Source organism: Prinia subflava, chromosome 1, assembly GCF_021018805.1.
Source record: "Prinia subflava isolate CZ2003 ecotype Zambia chromosome 1, Cam_Psub_1.2, whole genome shotgun sequence".
NCBI lineage: Eukaryota > Metazoa > Chordata > Aves > Passeriformes > Cisticolidae > Prinia > Prinia subflava.
The window spans coordinates 153,442,434-153,461,848 of record NC_086247.1 but is presented as its reverse complement, the minus strand read 5'-3'; the positions used below and the strand labels follow the sequence as shown (position 1 = coordinate 153,461,848).

At 69.3% G+C, this 19,415-nt stretch overlaps 2 protein-coding genes and 2 non-coding genes across 4 annotated transcripts; all 4 read left to right on the top strand.

Moving 5' to 3' along the window:
- The first annotated feature begins 168 nt into the window (after window positions 1-168).
- On the top strand, window positions 169-10,219 carry TBRG4 (transforming growth factor beta regulator 4). The gene is made up of 11 exons (XM_063418204.1): window positions 169-414; window positions 934-1,297; window positions 3,342-3,656; window positions 4,288-4,459; window positions 4,961-5,118; window positions 5,849-5,959; window positions 6,334-6,478; window positions 7,903-8,166; window positions 8,649-8,760; window positions 9,075-9,189; window positions 9,879-10,219. Exons 1-11 carry the CDS (start codon window positions 179-181, stop codon window positions 10,002-10,004), a joined length of 2,118 nt encoding a protein of 705 aa, XP_063274274.1. The 5' UTR covers window positions 169-178; the 3' UTR covers window positions 10,005-10,219.
- Window positions 7,406-7,529, top strand: LOC134563396 (small nucleolar RNA SNORA5). The gene has a single exon (XR_010083356.1). It is a non-coding gene; the product is annotated as a small nucleolar RNA SNORA5 (small nucleolar RNA).
- Window positions 8,448-8,578, top strand: LOC134563401 (small nucleolar RNA SNORA5). Its single transcript, XR_010083358.1, has one exon. It is a non-coding gene; the product is annotated as a small nucleolar RNA SNORA5 (small nucleolar RNA).
- Window positions 10,220-11,562: 1,343 nt separating the features above from the next.
- On the top strand, window positions 11,563-18,975 carry NACAD (NAC alpha domain containing). The gene is made up of 9 exons (XM_063392783.1): window positions 11,563-11,705; window positions 13,687-16,845; window positions 17,106-17,282; window positions 17,425-17,513; window positions 17,587-17,664; window positions 17,912-18,058; window positions 18,133-18,264; window positions 18,451-18,573; window positions 18,837-18,975. Exons 1-9 carry the CDS (start codon window positions 11,684-11,686, stop codon window positions 18,849-18,851), a joined length of 3,942 nt encoding a protein of 1,313 aa, XP_063248853.1. The 5' UTR covers window positions 11,563-11,683; the 3' UTR covers window positions 18,852-18,975.
- The last annotated feature ends 440 nt before the right edge of the window (window positions 18,976-19,415 follow it).

Sequence of the window (19,415 nt, the reverse complement as noted above, 5' to 3'; positions counted from 1 at the left end):
CACTCGGGGCACTGGGCTGAACTGGGATGAACTGGGGGTGGCACTGGGGGCACTGGGATGAACTGGGGGTGCCCGGGCGGCGCTGGCTGCAGTTTCCCCCGCCACCACACGAGGGCGCCCCACAGAGAAGGGGCGGTGGGAGGGCCCGGCCCCCTCCGGGACGCGGGGACACTGAAGGATGGACACTGCGGGGACACTGCGGGGACACTGCGGGAGGGACACGGCGGGAGGGACACTGTGCGAGCCTCGCCCAGCGGACGCCGGCGCCGATGGCGGCCCCGCTCCCGCCCCCGCACGGAAATGGCGCCGGCGCCGCGTGATGACGCAGACAGAGGCCCAGAGCGGCGCGCGGCGCTGTGACGTCAGAACCGCGCGCCTCGGTGGCGGCCCGTGCGCGGAGCCGGGGCGGGAGAGGTCAGAGAGGGCCGGGGAGGGACCGGGACCGGGAACGGGAGCGGATTCGGGATTGGGATCGAGACCGGGGATGGGAGAGGGAACGGGATCAGCAATGGGACCGGGACCGGGATCGGCAATGGGAGCGGGACCGGGACCGGGGCCGGGGATGGGAGAGGGACCGGGATCGGAATCGGGATTGGGATCGGGATCAGCAATGGGAGTGGGACCGGGGATGGGAGCGGGACCGGGATTGGGATCGGGATCGCAACCGGGACCAGGACTAGGATGGGGATTGGGATAGGAACCGGGATTGTGATTGGGACCGAGACCCGGACCGGGGTTGGGGTCGGGATCGCGGGACTCGGGGGTGGGGAAGCGGGGCCCAGGGAAGGGCGGGGGGAGCCCGGGAGCGGGGCAGGGCTGGAGAGGATGGGCCGGGGACACCGGCACCGAGGGCCCGGGGCAGCTCGGGGCTCGGCGGGGCCGGTGCGGGGCGCACGTCCCGGCAGGGCCGTCCCAGCGCCGCCGTTCCCGCAGCTCCCCGGGATGCGGCGCTGAGCCCATGGCCGCGCACCTCGTCCTCCGCTGCTGCCGGCGGCTGCTGCTGCGGGCGCCGCCGGCCCCGGGCGCCGCGCTGCGCACCGGCCCGCCCCGCCGCGCCGAGGGCCCGCAGCCGCGGCCGCACGAGCAGGGCCCGGAGCAGCAGCTGCGGGAGCTGATCCGGGGCGCCGCCAGCCCGCAGGAGCTGCTGCAGCTGGGCCAGGGGCCGGCGCTCAGCAGCAACCTGGCGGCGCTGGCCATCGCCCGCCTGGCGCGCCTGGCCGCGCTGCAGGGCACCGACACCGCCGCCATCCGCGGGGACCCGCGCTTCCAGCAGCTCCTGGGCACCCTGGACGCGCAGGTGGGCAGGGGAGCGGCTGCGGGCCGGGAGGGGCCAAGGGGACAGCGGGGAGGGGCCAAGGGCACAGCGGGGAGGGGACACCGGGGAGGGGCTGCAGAGACACCGGGGATGGGCTGTGGGGACACCGGGGAGGGGCTGCTGCCCTCTGGGCTGTACCTGGCCCGCCAGGGACACTTGTGGGACAGGCTGACACTGTCTGGGCACACGGGGGAGGTGGCACAGGTAGATGAGCAGTGCCCCAAATCCTCGCTTGCTGCCTCTGCCACACATGTCCCACACCTGGCCCTGTGCAGATCTCACAGGTGTGGAACACGCCTGGTGGGCCTGTGTCACACCTGTCCCTGTGTCACATCTTTCCCCGTGTCCATGTGTGACAGATCTCGCAGGTGTGGAACATGCCTGTGGCCCTGTCACACCTGTCTGTCACACCTGTCCCTGTGTAGATCTCACAGGTGTGGAACACGCCTGCGTCACACGTGTTCCCATGTCCCTGTGTCATAGATCTCTCAGGTGTGGAACACGCCGGTGGTGCAGCTCCTGCGCAGCCTGTGTCACACCTGTCCCTGTGTCACACCTGTCCCTGTGTCACACGTGTCCCCTGTCCCCATGCAGATCTCTCAGGTGTGCAACACGCCGCTGGTGCAGCTCCTGCGCAGCCTGTGTCACACTGTCCCTGTGTCACACCTGTCCCTGTGTCCCCTGTCCCCATGCAGATCTCTCAGGTGTGGAACACGCCGCTGGTGCAGCTCCTGCGCAGCCTGTGTCACACCTGTCCCTGTGTCACACCTGTCCCTATGTCACACGTGTCCCCTGTCCCCATGCAGATCTCTCAGGTGTGGAACACGCCGCTGGTGCAGGTGCTGCGCAGCCTGTGTCACACTGTCCCTGTGTCCCCTGTCCCTGTGTCACAGATCTCTCAGGTGTGGAACACGCCGCTGGTGCAGGTCCTCCGCAGCCTGTGTCACACCTGTCCCTGTGTCACACCTGTCCCCATGTCCCTGTGTCACAGATCTCTCAGGTGTGGAACACGCCGCTGGTGCAGCTCCTGCGCAGCCTGTGTCACACTGTCCCTGTGTCCCCTGTCCCTGTGTCACAGATCTCTCAGGTGTGGAACACGCCGCTGGTGCAGGTCCTCCGCAGCCTGTGTCACACTGTCCCTGTGTCACACCTGTCCCTGTGTCCCTGTGTCACAGATCTCTCAGGTGTGGAACACGCCGCTGGTGCAGCTCCTGCGCAGCCTGTGTCACACTGTCCCTGTGTCCCCTGTCCCTGTGTCACAGATCTCTCAGGTGTGGAACACGCCGCTGGTGCAGGTCCTCCGCAGCCTGTGTCACACCTGTCCCTGTGTCCCTGTGTGACAGATCTCTCAGGTGTGGAACACGCCGCTGGTGCAGCTCCTGCGCAGCCTGTGTCACACTGTCCCTGTGTCACACCTGTCCCCATGTCCCTGTGTCACACCTGTCCCTGTGTCACACCTGTCCCCATGTCCCTGTGTCACAGATCTCTCAGGTGTGGAACACGCCGCTGGTGCAGCTCCTGCGCAGCCTGTGTCACACTGTCCCTGTGTCACACCTGTCCCCATGTCCCTGTGTCACACCTGTCCCTGTGTCACACCTGTCCCCATGCAGATCTCTCAGGTGTGGAACACGCCGCTGGTGCAGGTGCTGTGCAGCCTGTGTCACACTGTCCCCATGTCCCTGTGTCACAGATCTCTCAGGTGTGGAACACGCCGCTGGTGCAGCTCCTGCGCAGCCTGTGTCACACTGTCCCTGTGTCACACCTGTCCCCATGTCCCTGTGTCACACCTGTCCCTGTGTCACACCTGTCCCCATGCAGATCTCTCAGGTGTGGAACACGCCGCTGGTGCAGGTGCTGCGCAGCCTGTGTCACACTGTCCCTGTGTCACACCTGTCCCCATGTCCCTGTGTCACACCTGTCCCTGTGTCACACCTGTCCCCATGCAGATCTCTCAGGTGTGGAACACGCCGCTGGTGCAGGTGCTGTGCAGCCTGTGTCACACTGTCCCCATGTCCCTGTGTCACAGATCTCTCAGGTGTGGAACACGCCGCTGGTGCAGCTCCTGCGCAGCCTGCCGGCGCTGGGGCTGGCGCGGGGCGGGCGCCAGGTGCGCTCGGTGGAGCAGGAGGTGCTGTGGCGGCTGCGGCGCCTGCCCCTGCGGCAGCTGGTGCAGCTGGCCGAGCACCTGGCGGGGCAGGGCGCCGAGGGGCCGCTGCTGCCCGAGGTGCTGCGCAAGCTGGAGCTGCGCTGGACCGAGCTGGACGGCACCCGCGAAGTGGTGACGCTCATGGCCAAGGTGGGACACCTGTCCCCCGCCCTCATGGAGCGCCTGGAGGACAAGGTGGGTCTGCACGCCTGGGCACAGCGCGGGGTGACGGGGGGGAGCCAGCCCTCAGCCTGGGTGTGGGGGCACCTGGGGTCACCTGCACCACCTGGGGTCACCTGCACCACCTGTCCCCTGTCCCACATGTCCCTGTCCCTGCCAGGCCCTGGAGCTGGCAGAGCAGTTTGACCCCTGTCCCCTGTCTCACCAGTCCCTGTCCCCTGTCCCACCTGTCCCTGTCCCACTGTCCCTGTCCCTGCCAGGCCCTGGAGTTGACTGAGCAGCTTGATCCCTGTCTCACCTGTCCCCTGTCCTGTCCCCATGGCAGGCCCTGGAGCTGGCGGAGCAGTGTGACCCCTGTCTCACTTGTCCCTGTCCCCATGCCAGGTCCTGGAGCTGGCAGAGCAGTTTGGTCGCTGTCCCCTGTCCCACCTGTCCCTGTTTCACCTGTCCCTGTCCGTGCCAGGCCCTGGAGCCTGGTGGAGCAGTTCTGTCCTTGTCCCTTGTCTCACCTGTCCCCTGTCCCTGTCCCTGTCAGGCCCTGGAGCTGGCAGAGCAGTTTGATCCCTGTCTCACCTGTCCCTGTCCTTGTCCCTGTCCCTGTCCCTGTCCCTGTCCCTGTCCCTGTCCCTGTCCCTGTCCCTGCCAGGCCCTGGAGCTGGCGGAGCAGTTCGACCCTGACGAGCTGCGCCGCGTGGCGCTGGCGCTGGCGCTGCAGCAGCGCCGCTGCGTGCCCCTGCTGCGGGCCCTGTCCTACCACCTGCTGCAGAAACCTGCCGAGCTGCCCCTGCCCGTGCTCACCGACCTGCTCTTCGCCTACAGTGAGTGCCGGGGCCCTGCAGGGCACTGGGGACAGCTCGGGTGTCGCACTCCCGGGCTGGGAGTTGCCTGGGCTGGCGGTGCTTGGGGGGCCAGGTGAGCTTTGAGGTCCCAAAGCTTTCCTCTTCCAGCCAGGTGGGGTGTGGGAATGCAGGTGAGCCCGAGCAGCTCTTCCCCAGTGGGTTATCCCAGTGCTGGGCTGGGAACAGGGGTGTTGGAGGTCACCTCCGTGCTCCAGGTACAAAAGCCAGGAGGCTGCTCCAGGTGTCCTGTCATTCCAGGTGTCCCAAATCCCCGGGAGCTCAGTGAGGCCAGTCCATCACTCTGGGTGTCCCAAGTCCCTCCCCAGCTCACCTGGAGCGCTTTAGGCACTGGGTGGGCTCTGAGGTGTCCCTGCAGCCTTTTCCTCCCCGGGTGACCTCTCCCAGCTGTCACCTGTGGCGTGGGGGGCACAGGACAGAGGTTCTGGGGCCCCTGCTCTGAGCTGTCCCCCCTTGGCACAGGTAAGCTGAGCTTCCAGCAGCCGCAGGTGCTGCACCGCCTGTCCCTGGAGCTGCAGCCCCACCTGGGCAGCCTGAGCCCGGCTCAGGTGTCGCGCTGCGCCCGCTCCTTCGCCAGCCTGCGCTGGCTCAGCCGGCCCCTCGCCGAGGCCATGGCACAGGTGAGGCTGGGGGGGACCTCACCTGGCCCTGGGGGGGACCTCACCTGGCCCTGGGGGTGGGGGGACCTCACCTGGCCCTGGGGGCGGGAGGGACCTCACCTGGCCCTGGGGGCATGGGGAGGGTGGGACACCTCACCAGTGTCACCTATCCCTGGGGGAGGCAAGGGACCCTCCCTGTGCAGGGGGTGTTGTCACCACTCCCAGCAGGACTGGGGCAGAACAGGTTCCTCTCTCCTGCCTGGGCTGTTGTCACCTGGGAGCAGGTGGCAGTGGGGGCCCCTCCCTGTCCAAGCGGTGTCACCAGTGGGAATCAGGGATCGTTTCCCCTGGATTTGGCTCCATCCAGCCCCTCCAGTGCTGCTGCTGCCCCGGTTCTGTCCCAGTCCATCTCTGTGCCCTTCCCCATCCAGACTGGGATATGCCAGGGCTTCCCTTGTAGCTGGATGAGATCCCAGGGATCCATCACCCACCCAGCAGGGTCCCTGCTGCTGTTCCCAACCTTTCCTTGCCTTTCCCCCAGCTTCCTGCCAGTTCTGTCCCAGTCCCTTCGGAGTCCACCCCCTGCTCTTTCCCTCCACCCTGGGGTGTTCCAGAGCTTCCCCTGGTACCTGGATACGGTCCCAGGACCCCCTCGCTCTCATTTTCCACTGGGAGGTGTCTCTGGCTGATGTGGCCGGCCTCACCTCCCGTCCCTGCTGTGGGCAGCCCCCCATTCCCGTTTTTCCCGCAGTACTGCCTGGATAACAGCCAGAAGCTGTCCCTCACCCAGCTCTGCGGGGTCCTCGTGTCCTTCGCCCGCCTCAACTTCCAGCCCAGCTCCAGCGAGGAATTCTTCTCCATGGTGACGTCCTGGAATCGAGCAGTTCCCCAGTGGTCTGGGGGGAGGGACCTCAGAGACCCCCACAGCTACAGAAGGCCCCAAAGCCACCCAAATTCCCCGTTTTCCCATGTCCTGGCACTCCAGGTGTCCCAAATCCCTCCCAGCTCCCGCTGTCAGCACAGGGAGAGCCCTGGCAGCCCCTCCAGGTGACCTCCCCCAGCTGTCACCCGTCCTGGAGTTCCCCTGGCACATTCCTGTGGGGAAGGGGCTGTTGGATGGCTGAATCCACGGGGTGAGAGGCCACGGGACCACCCGAGGGCCCTCCAGCCTCACCTGGGGGGCACTGGGGACCCCTGCGTGGCTGTTGGAGCTGTCCCCACGTTGTCCCCGCGCAGGTCCACGGGCGGCTGCAGGGGCAGGAGCAGCAGCTGGACGTGCACGTGCTGGCAGACGTGGTGTGGTCGCTGTGTGTGCTGCAGCAGCCCCGGCAGCCCCAGCTGCGCCTCGTGCTGGGCCCCGACTTCCACTCCCGCCTGCGAGGTGAGCCCGGGGCGGGAATGGGACGGGGAATGGACAGGAGATCCAGGGGCTGGGATTGGGAATGGACAGGAACTGGGACTGGGGAATTGGGGATTGCACAGGGGCTGGGATTGGGAACGGACAGGAACTGGGACTGGGGAATGGGCAGGAACTGGGACTGGGGAATGGGCAGGGGCTGGGATTGGGAATGGACAGGAACTGGGACTGGGGAATGGGCAGGGGCTGGGATTGGGAATGGACAGGAGCTGGGACTGGGGAATGGACAGGAACTGGGACTGGGGAATTGGGGATTGCACAGGGGCTGGGATTGGGACTGGGGAATGGACAGGAGATCCAGGGGCTGGGATTGGGAATGGACAGGAGATCCAGGGGCTGGGATTTGGGGATTGCACAGGAGCTCCAGGGGCTGGGATTGGGGATTGCACAGGAGATCCAGGGGCTGGGATTTGGGGATTGCACAGGAGATCCAGGGGCTGGGATTGGGGATTGCACAGGAGATCCAGGGGCTGGGATTGGGAATGGACAGGAACTGGGACTGGGGAATGGACAGGAGCTGGGAGTGGGGATTGGGGAATGGATAGGAACTCCAGGGGCTGGGACTGGGGAATGGAGAGGAGATCCAGGGGCTGGGATTGGGAATGGACAGGAACTGGGACTGGGGAATGGACAGGAACTGGGACTGGGGCAGTGGACAGGAGCTGGGATTGGAGAATGGACTGTGACTGAGACTGGGGACTGGACAGGAGATCCAGGGGCTGGGATTGGGGATTGGAGAGGAGCTGGGACTGGGGATTGCACAGGAGCTCCATGGGCTGGAATTTGTGGATTGCACAGGAGATCCAGGGGCTGGGATTTGGGGATTGCACAGGAGCTCCAGCCCGGGGGAGGTGGGGTGGGGTTACCTGTCCAGCAGGTGGTGCTGGCAGGTGCAGCCCAGTCAAATTCGGTCCCTGTCCCCCCATGGCGGGGACCGGCCACCGGCTGCCACAGTGACCTCCGTGCCCACAAGCCCCGTGTCCCCTCCCGTGGGACGCGGGGGGTGAAGCCACTGGAGACATGGAATCTGGGAATGCCTGGGGCTGGGGGGCTTCCCCGGGGGTTCACCTGGGGATACAAACCCTGTCCCAGCTGTCACATGTGTCCCCATGGCCGTTAAAGGCAGCAGGGCTGCACAGCCCTCTCCAGGAGGAATATTCCCCAAATCCCACCTGAACATGCCCTGGGGCCGTGCCCTGTTCCCTGGGTGTCACCTGAGCCCGGCTCAGGCCCTGGGGACACCACCCACGTGCCAGGTGCCACGTCCACGCTGGGGCTGCACCTTTCCATGGGGAATATTCCCACTATTCCCGACCCTTCCCTGGCACCACGGGGCTGTTACTGTGTCCTGTGGGTGTCACCTGAGCGTGTCCCCACCCGTCCCACAGGTGACACCTCCCCGCGGGCACAGAGCTCGTGGCTGAAGCTGCTGCACATCAACGCCACGGCCAGGCTGGAGGCCCCGGGCTACCAGGGGCCCTTCCTGCCCCCCGAGCTGCTGGGGGGGGACAGGGACAAGGACAAGGACAGGGCCAGGGACAAGGAGAAGGCCACCCCCCTGCAGCGGGGGCTGTGGGAGGCGCTGCCGGGGGCACTGGGGGGCCACGACCTCTTCCGATGTGATGTGAGCACAGTGTACGGCTGGGACATCGGTGAGTGCCACCTGCTGCCACCCCCCGGCCCTGCCACCTGCCTGGGCACCTCCCAGTGCCACCCCCGGCCCTGGCACCCGCCCTGGGCACCCCTGGCATCCCCACCCCTGCTACCTTCCCCTGTGACCCCCAGCCTGTCACCCGCTGTTACCTTGCTGTGCCACCCCTCAGCCCTGTCACCCTCCAGCCCACCTCAGCCCTGTCACCCTCCCTGTCACCTTTCCCCATCACCCTCCAGCCCTCCTGGCTCTGTCACACCCTTGCCACCCCCTGTCACCCCCTGCAGCCCAGTCAAATTCGGTCCCTGTCTCTCAGTGTCGGGGACCGGCCACCGGCTGCCACAGCAACCCCGTGCTCCGCATGTCCCCCGTCCCCTCCCGTGGGACTGGGGACACGGATCCCACGGACACGTGCCCTTCCTGGAGTGGGGTCAGGAGAGCCCTGGGTGGCTCTGAGTCCTCGTGTCCCCTCTGTCCCTGCAGATGCCGAGGTGGTGCTGGACAGTGACAACAAACCTCTGCCCGTGAGGGACTTCGCTGCCCCCCATTTGTCCCACTCCGAGGGGACAAAGCCACTGCCACCGGGGGCCAGGAGGTGGGTGGGGACAGCAGGGTCTGTGCCCCAGGTGGGGGGCAGGGGGAGACAGTGGAGGGGACAGGAGGGGACAGGGCGGGGATGAGGGGGGATAGAAGGGGTCACTGGGGGAGAAGGGGAGGCACAAGGGGCACAGGGAGAGGAGGAGGGGACGTGGGATGGGGGCAGGATGGGGACAAGAAGGGGACAGGAGGTGATGGGAGGGGCACGGCTCGGGCAGCGCAGGCGTCTGCATTCTCGGGGTGCTGGTGCTCAGCCCCTGTCCCTGTCCCTGTCCCTGTCCCTGTCCCTGTCCCTGTCCCTGTCCCTCCCAGGGTGGCCGTGCTGCGCTGGGAGCTGCCGCAGTTCAGCTCGCGGGGCCGGGAGCTGCTGGGCCGGGGCTCCCTGGCCCGCAGGCACCTGAGAGCCGCCGGCTTCCTGCTGGCCGAGGTGAGTGCCAGGGGCAGGCCGGGACCCCCGGGCTACCATCGTGGGCACGGGAACCTCCCAGCCCCTGCCAGGAGAAATGCTCCCAAAATATTCCCAAAATATTCCCACATATCCCCAGAGCGCCACCCGAACCTCCCTCCTGGGAGCAGAGCCCAACCCCCACCCATGAGGTGCCCCTGGGACTCGGGTGTGGCCCCGCCCGTGCCCAGCCCAGGGACGGTCCCTGTGGCCTCCCTGGTGACACCAGGCGGGTGCCATTGTCCCCCGCACCCCTGGGCACACCTGGCTCCATGGGGAGGGAGGCACTGACACCTCCTGGGGGGCTGCCAGCTCCCCCCACCCTGGGGCTCAGCAGGGATGAGCCACCGTGATCCCCCCGGGCCACCTGCCAGGTGACGGGGGGGACAGGGGTGACAGGGAGGTGACACAGACGAGCTGATCCCGTGGGGTCATCCAAGATTAACCCCTGGGGGTAATTATAGCCCGAGGGGAGTGTGACAGCCACGTGTCACCCCCAGGGTCACTGCCAGCCCCTGGTGTCGCTGTCACACCTGGGTGGGTGGTGAGACCTCCCTGGGTGGGCACTGGGACCCCAGGCCGGTGTTGGGACCCTCCCAGGGGGTGCCATAGCACAGGAGGGGACACAGCCGGGACCCCTGGGCTGCTGCCACGTCCCCGTCCCCCTGCAGGTGCCCCACTACGAGTTCCTGGAGCTGAAGCTGGAGCGGCAGCGCGTGGCCTACCTGAAGGACAAGGTGGCCAAGGCCCTGGCCAGTGACACGGCCGGTGACACGGCCACCGACACGGCCACCTAACCTGCCCATGTGGCCTCCTCACCTCAGTCAGGTGGCCACCTCCCTGTGCCAATGTGACCACGTCACCGTGCCCAGGTGGCCCAGTCGCTGAGCCCAAGTGGCCGTGCCCGGGTGGGCGTGTCACCACCACAGTGAGGGCCCCGTGTCCCCTCGGGGCTCCAGCCTTGCTGCTCCGTGTCACCAACGGCTCAAATAAACCCGGAACTGTACAGGGATGGTGGCTGGGCCTGCTGGCACAGGGACAGGGCGTTGGGGGTGGGTGACACTGGGGACGGGTGTCACTTGGGATGTGACATTGGGGATGGGTGCCATGGGGGATATTGGGGTCACTGGGGATGGGTGGCATTGGACACACATGACATTGGGGACAGTTCCCATCAGTGCCAGGTGCACTTGGAGCTGGGTGACATCGGTGCCAGGTGTCTTTGGCACAGGTGACATGCAGGCTGGGTGACAGAGGGGCTAGCTGGTATCACGGCCAGGTGACATTGGGGCTTGGTGACATGGGAACCAAGTGACATCAGTGGCGGTTGGCATTGGGGTTGTGTGACATTGGGGGTGGGTGACACTGGGGCCGGGTGACCTTGGAACCGAGTGATGGCAGGGACAGGTGACATCAGGACTGGGTGACATTGGGAGGGGGTGACACTGCATGGGTGACATCAGGGTCAGGTGCCATCAGTGGGGGTGGCACGTGGCTGTGGCTGTGCCCGTGCCCCCCTGTGCCCGGCCCGCCGGTCTGAGCCGGGATCGGGATCAGAGCCCGGGCCTTTATTCCCGATTATCCCGGGATTGTCCCGGGCGGGACGGGGACAGCGCCTGGGGCTGCCTCCGGCGCTGGGCTGGGGAGCAGCGGGGACCCCGCGGTTTGGGGGGGCTCTAACTGGGGGGGTCACATCCCGGCCGGAGCCCCCTCGGTGTCCCCCGTGACCCCCGCACGAGTCCCTGCGTGGGGCAGGGGGGACAGGGTGGCCCGGGACAGCGCTGGGGGTGGCCCGGGACAGGCCGGGTTAGTGAGCACCGGGAGGGGACACGGCCCGGCTGGGGGGACACGCGGTGACAGCGGGGACGCGGCGGGGCCCGGAGCTGCTGAGTCACCGCTCGGGGCCGTGCCTGGCACCGGCAGCGCGGGCACGGCCGGCCCGGGGGGACAATGCCCGCCCTCATGGCGCACCCCCGGTGCTCGGGGACACGGGGGGGACGCGCGGCTCCTTCCCTCCCCCACCGGCGTCACCCCAGCCGCGCAGACGCTTTGGGGGGCTCCGCCCTGTGTCCCCCTCCCCGGTTCCCCCCGGGACACCGCGGGATGCGCATCCCCCTTCTCTGAGACAAACCGGGGGAAACTGAGGCCGGGCCCCGCCCTCGCGCCCCCCGAGCTGATGCAAGCGCTGGGTGGGCCCGGCCCCCCCGCCCAGCGCCCGCCCCGCGCCCTCCGGCGCGAGCCCTCTATCGCGACAGAGCCGCGGCCGGGCGGGACACGATTCCCGCTGACATCAGCCGGGCCGGGCCCCCCCGCGCCCCCCCCGCCCCCGGCCCGGCCCCGCTGATGCTCCCGCGCCGCCGCCGCAGCCGCGTCCGCCCGAGCGGGGGGGGCCGGGCCGGGGGGGGCCGCGGGCAGCGCCGAGCCCGGAGAATCCCCGGAATCCGCCGGGGGGGGCGGATCGGAGAAGGAGAACGGGATGCCGGAGGGAGCGGAGGCAGGTGAGGCCGGGGGGGCCAGCACCGAGCCGGAGGATGAGGAGGGAGCGGGAGCGACGGCGAGGAAGGAGCGAGAAGAATGGGAGCGGAGGGATGGGGGGTGCGGGGATGAAAGACGGGGCGGGGGGACGGAGCCGGAGAGCGGGAATGGAGCGGGGCGATGAGGATGGAGCGGCGGGATGAAGGACGGAGCCGGAAGGATGAAGGACGGAGCGGAAAGGACGGAGCAGGAGGATGAGGATGGAGCAGGAGGATGGAGCCGGTGGGATGAAGGACGGCGCAGGGAGGAGGGAGCCGGAGCCGTCGGGATGGAGATGGAGAGATGAAAGGCAGCGCGGGAGCGATGGAGGGCTGGGGGGAATGAAGGGATGAGGATGGAGCAGGGGATGAAGGACGGAGCAGGGAGGGGTGCAGGGCGGGAGGATGAGGATGGAGCAGAGGGAAGGTGGATCGAGGTGGGGGATGAAGGACAGAGGTGCAATGATGGAGTCAGAGGATGAGGATGGAGCCGGGGGTGAAGGACAGAGGCGGAGGATGAGGATGGAGCGGGAGGACGCGGCCCGGCCGCGACTCCCGGCAGCCGCCACCGCCCGGGCCCCGGGCCTGGCACAACCGGGGGGCTCCGGCCCGGCCCCCCCGGGGGGACACGGGGGACTTTGGGGACCTCGCTTCGGGGTCACCACGCTCAACCCCCGGAGCCCAGCGGGGGTCGGCCTCGGGTTGTGCCCCCCCGTACTGGGGAGTGCTGGTGGGACTTGGAGCTCACCCTCGCCCCCCTCCCCAGCACCACCCCACCCCCAGGATGGGAAACTGAGGCACAGCCCAAGGTCACCCCACACCGGTGTCCCCGGGGGGCCACTGTCACGTGCCGGGGGGGGGCTGGGGAGAAATCGCCGGGGTCATCCACACCGTGCTACGGGGCTGGGGACAGCGGGGACGGGGACACACCCCAGTGTCACCCTCCCCATGTGCCTCAGTGCCCCCCCGAGCTGAGGCTGGGGGTCCCCGAGAAAGGGGCTGAGGGTCCGGTTTGTGCGGGGGGGAGGTCAGGGTGTGCCCCAGGTGTGCAGAGGGGACCCCCAAACCCCCCCCCCAAGGTGTGGGGCGGCCGCGGCCGGGCAGGGACGCGCTGAGTTAGGGGGGTCCCAGCAGCCCCCCCATGACAGAGCAGAGTCACCCCCTAAAGGGCACCGGGGCTGGGGGCGCCAGGACCCCCCCCCAGTGAGCCTTTCAGGGGTCCGCAGCACGTGGCGGGGGGCTGTGCCGGACGGAACCATTTCAGATTATGGGGGAGGGGGGATGGCGGCACCTGCCCCGCAAATCCCCCCGCGAGGCCCCGCCCCCTCCCGGCTCCCCCCGCGCCCGCCCCGCCCCCCCCGCCCTTCATAAGGCAGGGGGGGGTCGGTGCTGCGGGAGGGGCTGGGATCAGTGCGGGTCCCGGCGTGTCCCCCCACCATGGAGCCGTCCCCAGGGCCCGCAGGTGACCCAGGGAGGGGTTTGGGGTGCAGGGGGGCGGTGCAGGGCTGAGCACCCCCAGACTCAGCGCAGGGTGTGGGGAGGGGGCGGCGGGGGGGATGGGGAGGGGGGCTCTGGGTGTGCGGGGGTCTGGGTTGGGTTTGGGGACGGGGTCTGCTGCTGTCTCCCCGGTGTCCCCTGGTCTGTGGGGACCCCCCAGGTGCTCTGGGTGGGGGTCACCCTGTTCTCCCACCCCTGGGTGGGTGGGGGTGATGCCAGCCCCCCCACAGGGCAGTGCCCCAGGTGTCCCCGCTTCCACCATTACAGGGGGACTCTGGAGCAGGGGGTGGCACTCAGGGGTGTCCCCTCTCTCCCCGGTGGCCCTGGGGGGGGGCTGTGGCACTCAGGGGTGTCCCCTCTCTCCCTGGTGGCCCTGGGGGGGCTGTGGCACTCAGGGGTGGGTGTCCCTCACTCCCTGGTGGCCCTGGGGGGGCTGTGGCACTCAGGGCTGGGTGTCCTCTCTCCGCAGCGCCCCCGCCGATGCCGGCCAAGGAGGAGGCTCGCCCCCCGCCCGAGGGGGCCAGCTGTGACCCGGGCCCCGCCGCCGCCGCCCCCCCCGGCTCTCCGTGCCGGCCGCCGCCCGCGGCCCCGCTGGACACGCGGATCGTGATGGGGGAGGAGACGCGCTGCCCCCCGCCCGAGCCGCGGGGCGGGCCCGCCGTGCCTTGTCCCTTCCCCGCGCCCCCCAAGGAGCCCCCGCCGGGCCGGCCCCCCGCGCTGGACCCCGAGCTGTTCTTCACGGCCCCCTCGACGCCGGTGCGGGCGGGGGGGCCGCGGCCGCCGCCCCCCGAGGAGCCGACGGACGGGGACAGCGAGGGGCTCTGCTCGCCCCCCACGTCCCCGTCGGGCTCCTACATGACGGCCGAGGGCGGCAGCTGGGGCTCCTCGGGCACGGCCAGCACCTCCCCGTCCTGCTCCCCCAACCTGGCGGCCGAGGCCGAAGGCCTGGGCGAGGCTGAGGGCGAGGCCGAAGGTCTGGGGGGGGCCCTGGCGCTGCCCCCCGGCCTGGGGGAGCCCCCAGCCTTCCCCCCGCTGTCCCCCGAGGAGGATGAGGATGATGACGAGGACGGTCCCTTCGCCCCGCCGGGCTGTGCGGATGATGAGGATGATGATGATGAGGACGGGCAGACGCCGGAGGAGGAGGAGGATGATGATGAGGACGAGGGCTCGGGGCTGATCCCGGCGGCGCTGCTCCCGTTCCGCGGCAGCCTCCTCTTCCAGGCCGAGGCCGTGGAGATCTCGCCGCGGGCCCCCGCCGAGGAGGAGGAGGACGAAGGCAGCACCTCGGCGTCCTTCCTGCGCTCGCTGTCCGAGAGCTCCATCCCCGAGGGCGGGGACGAGGCCTTCGCCTTCCGCGACGACACCGACGCCTCCTCGGACTCGGCCGCCTACGACGGGGACGAGGACGAGCGGCTCTACGGCACCGAGCGGCACGCGGGGGGCACGGGCACCCCCCCGGGGACCCCCCCGGGCCCCGCCGGTGTCGAGCTCCACCTCCGTGCAGGGTCCCCGTGTCACCCCGCGGCTCCCGCATCCCTGGGGACGCCTCTGGCACCCCCTGGAGGAGACGCGGAGCCAGGCGGGGACGCCTTTGTCACCTTTGTCACCACCACGGAGGCGCCCCCCGAGGAGGCGGCAGCGACAGAAGGTTCTGGAGCGGCGCTGGGACAGGGACCTCGCCCAGAGCTGGCAGAGAGCGGCCCTGTCCCCGCGCTCTGTGCCAGGGATCCCCAGAGCCACCAGCTGGGGGGCACCAATGGGGAGCCCCAGGACGGCCCTGGGGGTGACAGTGACGGTGACAATGACCTTGAGCTCAGCACTGGGACCGTGGGCAGCGCTGATGGCCACAGTGAGCTGGACTCTGCAGCCGCCGGCTTGGGGACATCGGTGACACCAACCCCCCTGGATGAGATGGACGCTGCGGCCAATGATGTGGTGACACCAGGGACACCCAGCCCGATGGACTCAGGGGACACTGACCTGGTGACACCAGTGATGCCAGCCCCACCGGACGAGATGGACACTGCAGCCACCAGCCTGGTGACACCCAGCCTGCCCGATGAGCCGGACACTGACGTGGTGACCCCAGGGACACCAGCCCCACTGGATGAGCTGGGGACAGCCAGCCTGATGGACAGCACAGCCACCAGCCTGGTGGCACCCAGCCTGTCAGATGCTGCAGCCACTGATGAAGTGACACTGGTGACACCCAGCCCCCCAGATGAGCCTGACACTGGGGCCACCAGCCTGGTGACACTAGTGACATCAAGCCCACCAGATGAGCCGGACACCGTGGCCACTGACCTGGTGACACCAACCCCACAGGTGACACCCAGCTCCCCAGATGAGCCCGACACTGTGGCTGCCAGCCTGGTGACACCAAGCCCACCACATGAGCTGGATGTCACAGCCACTGACCTGGTGACACCAGTGACACCCAGCCTGCTGGACAAGATGGAAGCTGTGGACACTGTCCTGGCGACACCAGTGACATCCACCCTGAAGGATGCTGTGGCCATTGACTTGGTGGCATCAGTGACACCCACCCTGACGGCCACTGCGGCCACCGACCTGGTGGCATCAGTGACACCACCTCCCCTGGATGAGAGGAACACTGCAGCCATCGAACAGGTGACATCAGTGACACCTGCCCCGATGGACACCCCAGTGACCCCGAGCGTGACGGACACCACAGATACCAAGCCGGTGACATCGGTGACACCAACCCCCCAGGAGGAGATGGCCGCCGTGACCACTGCTGCAGTGACCCCCAGCCCCATGGACACCGTGGCCACCGACCTGGTGACCCCCAGCCCGCTGGCCGCTGTCCCTGCCCCATGTCCCCCTCCCCAGGCCGTGTCCCCCGTGGCGCTGGCAGCCGGGGTGGCCCCACCCCACGAGTCCCCAGCTGTCCCCCTGTGTCCCCTGGCACAGGGGATGCTGTCACAGCCCCCTGGGGATGTCCCTGAGGAGCGGGGGGACGTGGCCACCGCCTCGGCCGAGGATGTGTCCCCGGAGCTGCCGGACACGTTGCGCTGTGTCACCGCCCCCGAGGGCAGCGCTGGAGAGGCCCCCCTGCCCCGCGGAGAGCCCGAGGAGGAGGAGGAGGAGGAAGAGAGAGAGGAGGAAGAGGATGCGGCCCCCCCGCCCCCCTCGCCGCAGTTCACGGCCTCGGAGCGGGAGGTGTTTGTGGGGACCCCCCCGGCCCCCCCCGAACTGCTCCCACCACCCGGTGCCTTTTCGGGGCGCGGGGCCGGGCCGGGGGTCACCGCCCCGCCCCGGGGGGGCCCGGGGGACCTGCCCCCCGCCCTGCAGGAGCCCCCCAGCCCCCGGCCGGGCCCTGAGCCCCCCGGCCACGCTGCAGGGGGCACCGATGCCAAAGTCCCCCCGAGTCCCCCCGCGGCCCCCCCTGAGCAGCAGGAGGAAGAGGAGGCCGTGGGGGGGGTCGTGCCCAGCCCCCTGCCCGCTGTGGGGGCTCCGCCGGGGCCTCCTCCCGAGCCCCCCCGCCCTGCACCCCCCAAACTCAGCCAAGTGCCTCCTCCCGCCGCCCTGGCCCCCGGCGCCCCCCGGGCCCCCCGCAGCCAGGAGCCCCCCCCGGGGCTGCCGCTCTCCAGGAAACACCTCGAAGGTAAGAGAGCCCCAACCCCACCACGGCCGTGGAACTGGGCTGGGCACTGCCCTTGGGGGGACTTCGGGGGGTCCCTGGGTGGGTACTGCCACATGGGGGGGTTTGGGGGGCTCCACCAGCTCAGCCCTCCCTTGCCATGGGGTGTGGGGAGCTGGGGGTACCCTTGGGGGGTCCCAGGTGGGTCATGGAGGTGAGCAGGCGGGGCTGAGCCCCCAGAGGGGTTTGGGGACCCCCCCAGCTCAGCCCCTCTGCCCCCACAGCCCCCCAGCCCTCCCCGCAGAAGGAGCCGGAGCCCCGGGGCCGGGCAGGGGCCCCGGGGGCCGGGGGGGGCCGGGCCCCGCCCCGGGGGTCTCTGCAGTCGGAGTCGAGCTCGTCCAGCGAGGCTGAGGCCCCCCAGCCCCCCCCGGCCCCACAGCGCTGCCAGCCCAACCACCGAGGTGAGGGGGGTCCCGGGGGGGGGTACCCCCGCCTTTGGGGGGTCCCGGGGGGTACCCCCGCCTTTGGGGGGTCCCGGGGGGGTACCCCCGCCTTTGGGGGGTGCCGGGGGGGAGCCCCTCTCACCATCCCCCCTTTGCGCAGGGTCCGGGAACGAGTCCGAGAGCAACGACGAGTCCATCCCTGAGCTGGAGGAGCCCGAGGGCTCGGAGCTGCCCCCTGCCCAGTCCCAGGTGGGGTTTTAGGGGGTCGGGGGTGTGGGGACCCCCGGGGTTTGGGGGCCCCGCTGACCCCTCCTCTCGGCAGGTGCCCCACGGCCTCAGCCCTGGCGAGGAACCGCTCAGCAAGGCCAAGCAGAGCCGCAGCGAGAAGAAGGCCCGGAAGGTGAGGGAGTCCCTGGGGGTGCCCCTTGGGGCTGGGGTCCCTGTCCCAGCCCAGGGTCAGGGGAGGGGGTCAGTCCTGGGACGGGGGAGGGGCAGGTCCTCACCCTGGGGGTCTCTGGGCCACGCTGGGGTGGGACTCAGGGGGTCCCCACTGTGGGCTGGGGCAAATCCTGCTGAGGGACAACCCCCCCATCTCGGTTATCCCGGGATTTGGGGTGTCATGGGGGGCTCACTCCGTGCCCCCCCAGGCCATGTCCAAGCTGGGGCTGCGGCAGATCCACGGCGTCACCCGCATCACCATCCGCAAGTCCAAGAACATCCTGTTCGTCATCTCCAAACCCGACGTCTTCAAGAGCCCCGCCTCCGACATCTACATCGTCTTTGGGGAGGCCAAGGTGGGCCCGGGGGCTTTGGGGGGCGGCAGGTCCTGCCTCGGGGGTGGCTCTTGGTGACCCCGCGTGTCCCCCAGATCGAGGACCTGTCCCAGCAAGTGCACAAGGCGGCGGCAGAGAAGTTCAAGGTGCCCCTGGAGCACTCGGCGCTCGTGACCGACGCAGCTCCTGCCCTGGCCATCAAGGAGGAGAGCGAGGAGGAGGAGGAGGTGAGTCTGGGGGCTCTGAGGACCCCCTGGGGGTGCCGTGGGGGGTGACAGTGCTGTGACACCCTGGGGTGGACGGGACAGGGCTGGAGGTGCGGGGTGTTGGGCTGTGCAGGTTCTGTGGCCTGGGAGGGGGCGTTCAGGGCTGGGTGTGTGCCAGGGGGGCTCACGGCGCTGTGCCCCCCCCAGGTGGACGAGACAGGGCTGGAGGTGCGGGACATCGAGCTGGTGATGGCCCAGGCCAACGTGTCCCGGCCCAAGGCCGTGCGGGCCCTGCGGCACAACAACAACGACATCGTCAACGCCATCATGGTGAGTGGGGGGCCGGGACCCCCCCCTTTTCCCGGCGGGATGCGGGGCCGGGACCCCCCCCCTTTTCCCAGCGGGATCTGGGGCTGGGACCCCCCCCCTTTTCCCGGCGGGATGCGGGGCCGGGACCCCCCCCTTTTCCCGGCGGGATCCGGGACCGGGACCCCCCCCCTTTTCCCAGCGGGATCTGGGGCCGGGACCCCCCCCTTTTCCCGGCGGGATCCCGGGTGACCCCAGAATTCCCGACTCTGTGCTCTCTCCTGCAGGAGCTGACCATGTAGCGGCCAGGGGTGTCCTGGCCCCCTGTATAGATGCACAGAGCCCCCCGATCCCTCCTCCTGCCCCCCCTGCTCCTCCTGGCCCTCTGGACTGCTCAATAAAGGCCTCCTGCACCCCTTGGATCGCACCTCGCCTCCCAGGCCTGATTTGGGGAGGTTGGGGAGCCCCTTTTCCAGCAGTGGGAGGGGGAGCGGTGCCCGGGGGTGTAACTGGGATGGGGGAGGTGGAAGGACAGGTTTTGGGGGGGTGGTGGCACCCCAGGGTGCTCCCAGCACCACTGGGGATCAGGGATAACCCCCTCCCCTCCAGATTTGGGGGGTGGCAGAGAGCTGGGATGGGAGTGAAGCCCTGGAGCTCTAGAGGCTGGGAAGGGAGTGGACTCTTGGTCCCCAAATCCCGGGTGTGTCTCAGGGACCCTCTGCTCTTCCCTTCCCTGGTGTTGCAATGGGAAAGGCTGCGGGAGGGGACACTTTCCCCTGTGTCCCCAGGGTGAGTCCCTGAGGTGCCTCAGCTCCTGGGACACCTGAATTCCAGAGGGAGGAGGGGCTGGGGTACCCCCGGGAGAA

Bases quoted from the DNA above. Each gene is read 5' to 3' on its own strand.
- TBRG4 (XM_063418204.1), top strand. From the start codon at position 179: ATGGACACTGCGGGGACACTGCGGGGACACTGCGGGAGGGACACGGCG. The intron at 3,657-4,287 runs GTGGGTCTGCAC...TGTCCCTGCCAG, and splicing joins TGGAGCGCCTGGAGGACAAG to GCCCTGGAGCTGGCGGAGCA. The intron at 6,479-7,902 runs GTGAGCCCGGGG...CCCGTCCCACAG, and splicing joins CTTCCACTCCCGCCTGCGAG to GTGACACCTCCCCGCGGGCA.
- NACAD (XM_063392783.1), top strand. From the start codon at position 11,684: ATGCCGGAGGGAGCGGAGGCAG. The intron at 17,283-17,424 runs GTGAGGGGGGTC...CCCTTTGCGCAG, and splicing joins CTGCCAGCCCAACCACCGAG to GGTCCGGGAACGAGTCCGAG. The intron at 17,665-17,911 runs GTGAGGGAGTCC...GTGCCCCCCCAG, and splicing joins GCGAGAAGAAGGCCCGGAAG to GCCATGTCCAAGCTGGGGCT.